This window comes from Coenobita brevimanus, chromosome 12, assembly GCF_032717465.1.
Source record: "Coenobita brevimanus isolate Jiangsu-jjx chromosome 12, ASM3271746v2, whole genome shotgun sequence".
Classification (NCBI taxonomy): Eukaryota; Metazoa; Arthropoda; class Malacostraca; order Decapoda; family Coenobitidae; genus Coenobita; species Coenobita brevimanus.
Window position 1 is genome coordinate 18,129,492 of NC_136965.1, and position 4,652 is coordinate 18,134,143.

General features: G+C 44.0%; 1 protein-coding gene across 1 annotated transcript in view; it reads right to left on the minus strand.

The window, feature by feature from the left end:
• The window catches only part of LOC145413012 (cell adhesion molecule Dscam2-like), a 27,507-nt gene extending 23,236 nt beyond the window's left edge, over positions 1 to 4,271 (minus strand). Inside the window, exons 1-5 of the mRNA XM_080282834.1 lie at positions 3,990 to 4,271; positions 2,989 to 3,061; positions 2,124 to 2,268; positions 1,407 to 1,558; positions 1 to 78 (exon numbers count right to left, since the gene is read on the minus strand). The exon at positions 1 to 78 is cut by the window's left edge and continues 61 nt beyond it. Of these exons, the coding sequence (XP_080138960.1) occupies positions 1 to 78; positions 1,407 to 1,558; positions 2,124 to 2,268; positions 2,989 to 3,061; positions 3,990 to 4,271 (730 nt within the window). The remainder of the gene's footprint in view (positions 79 to 1,406; positions 1,559 to 2,123; positions 2,269 to 2,988; positions 3,062 to 3,989) is intronic.
• Between the last annotated feature and the right edge of the window lie 381 nt (positions 4,272 to 4,652).

Consider the following 4,652-nt stretch of genomic DNA (forward strand, 5'->3'; position numbering starts at 1 on the left):
CCCCTGCAGGACACCACAGATGCACGTCCTCACCCGCCACGGAGGTCACGTTTGGCATGGAGCGTACGAAGGGGGGCCCTGAGGGGGAAGGGGGCGGGAAATGAGTCGTTTGGTGAGCAGATTCAGGTGGCGAGATGATGTGGAGTGAGAGGATGTGAGAAATGGGTTATGCAGGAGGAGGACAAGGCAGCCAAAGGACAGTGAAGGAGCTGGATTTCTTTACTTGAGCGGCTGATTGAATAGAAAAATGTGAGCTGATTAATTTCATTGCAAGGAACGTATGATCTTACGCAGCTATACACTATACTCCGTTCACTTTGCCTTGGCTTAAAATTACCATCACTTTGACCTTTAACGAGGAATGCTTGCATGTATGATGCCAATCACGAAGAAGTGCTACAGAAAGTACGAAGAGCCACAGTATTGTCTTAATCTACCAAATGAACTACGTGAAATAAGCTGCATAAGGACGAAAATTTGCGCCAAGTAGTAGTGAATGGGCTATAGAGACAAAACTTCCTCATCAGCTTTCATTACCATCATCACTCGCTTTACCTAATTTTCACCGATAAACATGTAGATCGGTCGTGGAAAATACATGAGGCAGGGCAGCTTGACGACCCGTGTATTGAACTTAACCATGAATATCAACTGTGGTGTACCGTCCGTGGAGACAAAAGGCTGACCAATTAAAGAAGGACTGTGAATTTAGAGATACAAACCATGCTGCTTGCTTGACGTAGTGGAGAGAGAGAGAGAGAGAGAGAGAGAGAGAGAGAGAGAGATGGATCGTGGATGACTATATTGACCCTTTCACAGTGAGGTCGGCATGGGTCATGTTGAAGCAATTTTTTTTATGCATGGAGGTCACCCATAATCGGGTGTATGAATTATCTTTTTATTCTTTTGTTTTTCCTTTCTGTATACTGTTATTGTAAAAAAAAAAAAAAAAAAAAGATCAGTATTGTACTCCAGGGTCAGGCGTGGAATCATAATGTCATGTTTCTGAGGAGTCGATTTGTTTGTGGCCACCCCTTCCGGATTTACGACGTCTGGCCATAGTTGAGTGGACAGAAACATAGACAGATGGATGGAGAGATAGACAGACAGATTGATGGGCAGACACAAAGAAAGATAGATAGGTAGACACAAAGTCAGATAGGTGGATAGATAGATAAATGGGTAGACAGAGGCTGATAGATAGATAGGTAGATAGATAAATAGATAGACAGATAGAAAGACAGGAGGATAGACAGAAATGGGTTAGAAATGGCTTCCTCAGAATATACACACGTGGCTCAGGGTAGGATAAGTTAGGCTGGGATGATGGTGATGATGATGGTGGGTGTGGTAGTGATGACTATGATGATGACGGCAATGGACTCAAGAAACACAAGATAACACACCATAAACATTGAGTCTGGCTGAGTGCGCCTGGGAGCCGTGCGTGTTGTGTGCCGTGCAGGTGTACGTGCCACCTTCACGTACCGTCACGGCGCTCAAGTTCACGTGGCTCACTACCTCCCCCAGGGCCGTGCGGAAGCTGCCCACCGTCGTCCTGAACACGGGGAGAAAGCACAGTACACCTTAACACTTTGTAAACACTGCGGCTTCCATGAATCACTCTCGGTTGAAAGGGGAAAATATTAAAACTCTCCTAACCAAGAAAACTTTAGCTGCCTACTTGTCCTGAACACTGGGAAAAAATAGAGTACATTCTAATAAAACACTCTGTAGCTCCTATGACTCTCTCAGCTGAAAGGCATCCACTGAAGTTAACTGGAAAAGGAAAATATTAAACCCTTCCTAACCATGAGAAATTTGACCCCATTCCTTTTCCAGGGTTTCGTGAAAACCGCCACCTCATGTTCTGAACACAGGGAGAAATGATAATCAATTCTGAACACTTCCATTTTCCTATCGTTCATATTATAATCGCTTTTCCAAAATTGATGACACCTCTTACGATCTGCAAGGATGAGTGGGACTGTTTCAGTACTGAACGAAGCACCGCCCATGGTCTCGCAAGGTTTGTTATGCGTTTCTCAATATGCTTCGTTCACTGTGCCTTAGTGTTTCGTACATGGTGGACATACTCTTTGTTTTGTTATTTATTAGTGTACCTGTGTGATGGCAGGAGGGGCTGGTGGTCGCGTGTCCAGGTTATGACAGGTACAGGTGACCCAACGGCGGAGCATTTGAGGGACACAGGATCCCCGGGGGTCACTGTCTGCTCGATGGGCGTGTACCGCAGCTGCGGGGCAGACTCTGGTGGGGAAGGAAAAGATTAAATCAATGTCCACTGATTACACAAGGGATAATGATAACAATAATAAATAATAATAATAATAATAATAATAATAATAATAGCTCAACTGCTACTGCTACAACTGCTGCTACTACTATTACCGTACTACTACTACCAGCACCACCACCACCACCACTATTACTACTACTACAAGTTGGGAAGAAGCCGTAGATTGATGCCAGTTGGGTGTATGGATGGCATTAAGACACAGATAAAATATAATAGTAATATGGCAGGTCATGAACAGCCCATTTGTAAGGATAAAATACCACCATAAAATATAATGCGAGACAGAGCCAGGATTCCGGGGGCTTGACAGGTGAGTGAATGAGTGTCTGGCCTTTTTTTCACTGGGGATATTGTTGATGGTTCTCTCTCTCTCTCTCTCTCTCTCTCTCTCTCTCTCTCTCACACACACACACACACACACACACACACACACACACACACACTGCTCTCTCTCTCTCTCTCTCTCTCTCTCTCTCACCCCGTCCTCAGGTGGGTATGAAAGGCCAGGATGATAATGATGATGATGATGATGATGATGATGATGATAAAGACTAAATGAATATAGATATGAATAAACAAACTCATGTTCACCTACCCCACTACCATATCATCATTTCTTAATTAAAGGTAGACCAGGTGAGCATACAGCCTAATTACCTATGCTAACTTACCTGTGTGGGAATAATGTGACAGGCCCAAGTCCCTCGAGGCTCGTCTTAACTCCTCGCCGGCTGAACTTGGCACCTGACGGGAAGAAAATGAGTGAAAATGGTACAAGGATTAGAGAGCCCGTTCCCTGAGGCGCAGTAACTCCTCCTACGGTTAGAAGCAAGTTTGATTCGAATGGCTCTCTAGTGTGTTTGTTTTGCGGTTCGTTTGTTTACACGAGTTAAATATTTAAGCAAATATATTCATTTACTTATAAGAGGCAAACTTAGCGATCTCAGGCATTTACTATACCCTGTTCACTTTAACTTGGCCTAAAATTACTATCTCTCCATCTTGAATTTTGAGCTACATTATAACACGAGATTAACACTAGGGTAAGGCGCTAGTCACGATGAAGTGCTATGGAATGCATGAGCAGGGTAGTAATAATGCCAGTTTGTGCCAGTGAGTTGCGGGAAATAAGCTGACAAAAGGACGAACATCTGGGCCAAGTTAAAGTGAATGGACTAGGGTCAACGTTGCCTCTCTGACAGTGCAATTTTACGTCCATGGAACAAATATGCTAACTTGGGAGAAACCATTTATAGTGAAGAGGTTAAAATCTCTTAATCTCTTCATAAACGTTTCTGTTATTAAGCAGGAAAAATTACAAACGTTTCCCTAATTAAGCAGGAAAAATCACAAACGTTTCTCTAATGAAGCAGGAAAATTCACAAACGTTTATCTAAATAGGTAGGAAAGTTATAAACGTTTCTCTAAGCAGGAAAATTCACAAACGTTTTCTCTAAACAGGAAAATTCACAAACATTTCTCTAAGGTGGAAAATTCACAAACATTTCTCTAGTTAAGCAGGAAAATTCACAAGCGTTTTTCTAATTAATAAGGATAATTCAGAACGTTTCTCAAATTCAGAAGGAATATTCACAAACGTTTTCTCTAATTAAGCAGGATAATTAAAGGGAAAAAATCCGTATCTAGCCTGTGATATAAACACTGAATTCACCTTGGTCTGATCCACACTGAAGCCAGCACCATCAGGAAACTCTTCACTGTATAGGTGTTCCAAGTCACCCTGCCCCATACCATCCGCTTCTAGGCCACCTCCTCTTCCATGACCTCGCGACCTGTGACCTGCTGCCTCCTGCTGACCTCTTGCTGCCTCCTGCTGACCTCTTGCTTCCTGCTGACTGCTTGACCCTTCACCTCCCTCTGAGTGACTGACGGTGTGGGTAGACAGGATGGCACTGGGGGTCACGTTATTGGCAGCTTGGTTGTGTGCGTTCATCCTGGTGAAGAGAATACGATTAGCGTTAGAAAAGGAGGAGGAGGAAGAGGAGGAGGATGAGAAGGAGGAGTAGCAAGTAGTTGTAGAAGAAGAACAGGAAGGTGAAGAGAAGGAGGAGAAAATGAAGAAGGAGGAGGAGGGGGAGACGAAGGAACAATGTTAGATGAATGCCGATCGAATACAGGTGGATCATTAAGACAGACAACCAAGGTATCGAAATATCAGCCTTCTTGTAGAACACAACAGTCAATGTTCCACCCAGGTCCCTAATGACGCGGCTGGGAGAAGAGAGACTAGGGGGACGCAAATTGAGGCCATCCGTCTGCACCTGCTCAACAAACGACCTCTGGATCATTCAGTTGCGAGCTGCACATGGTAACC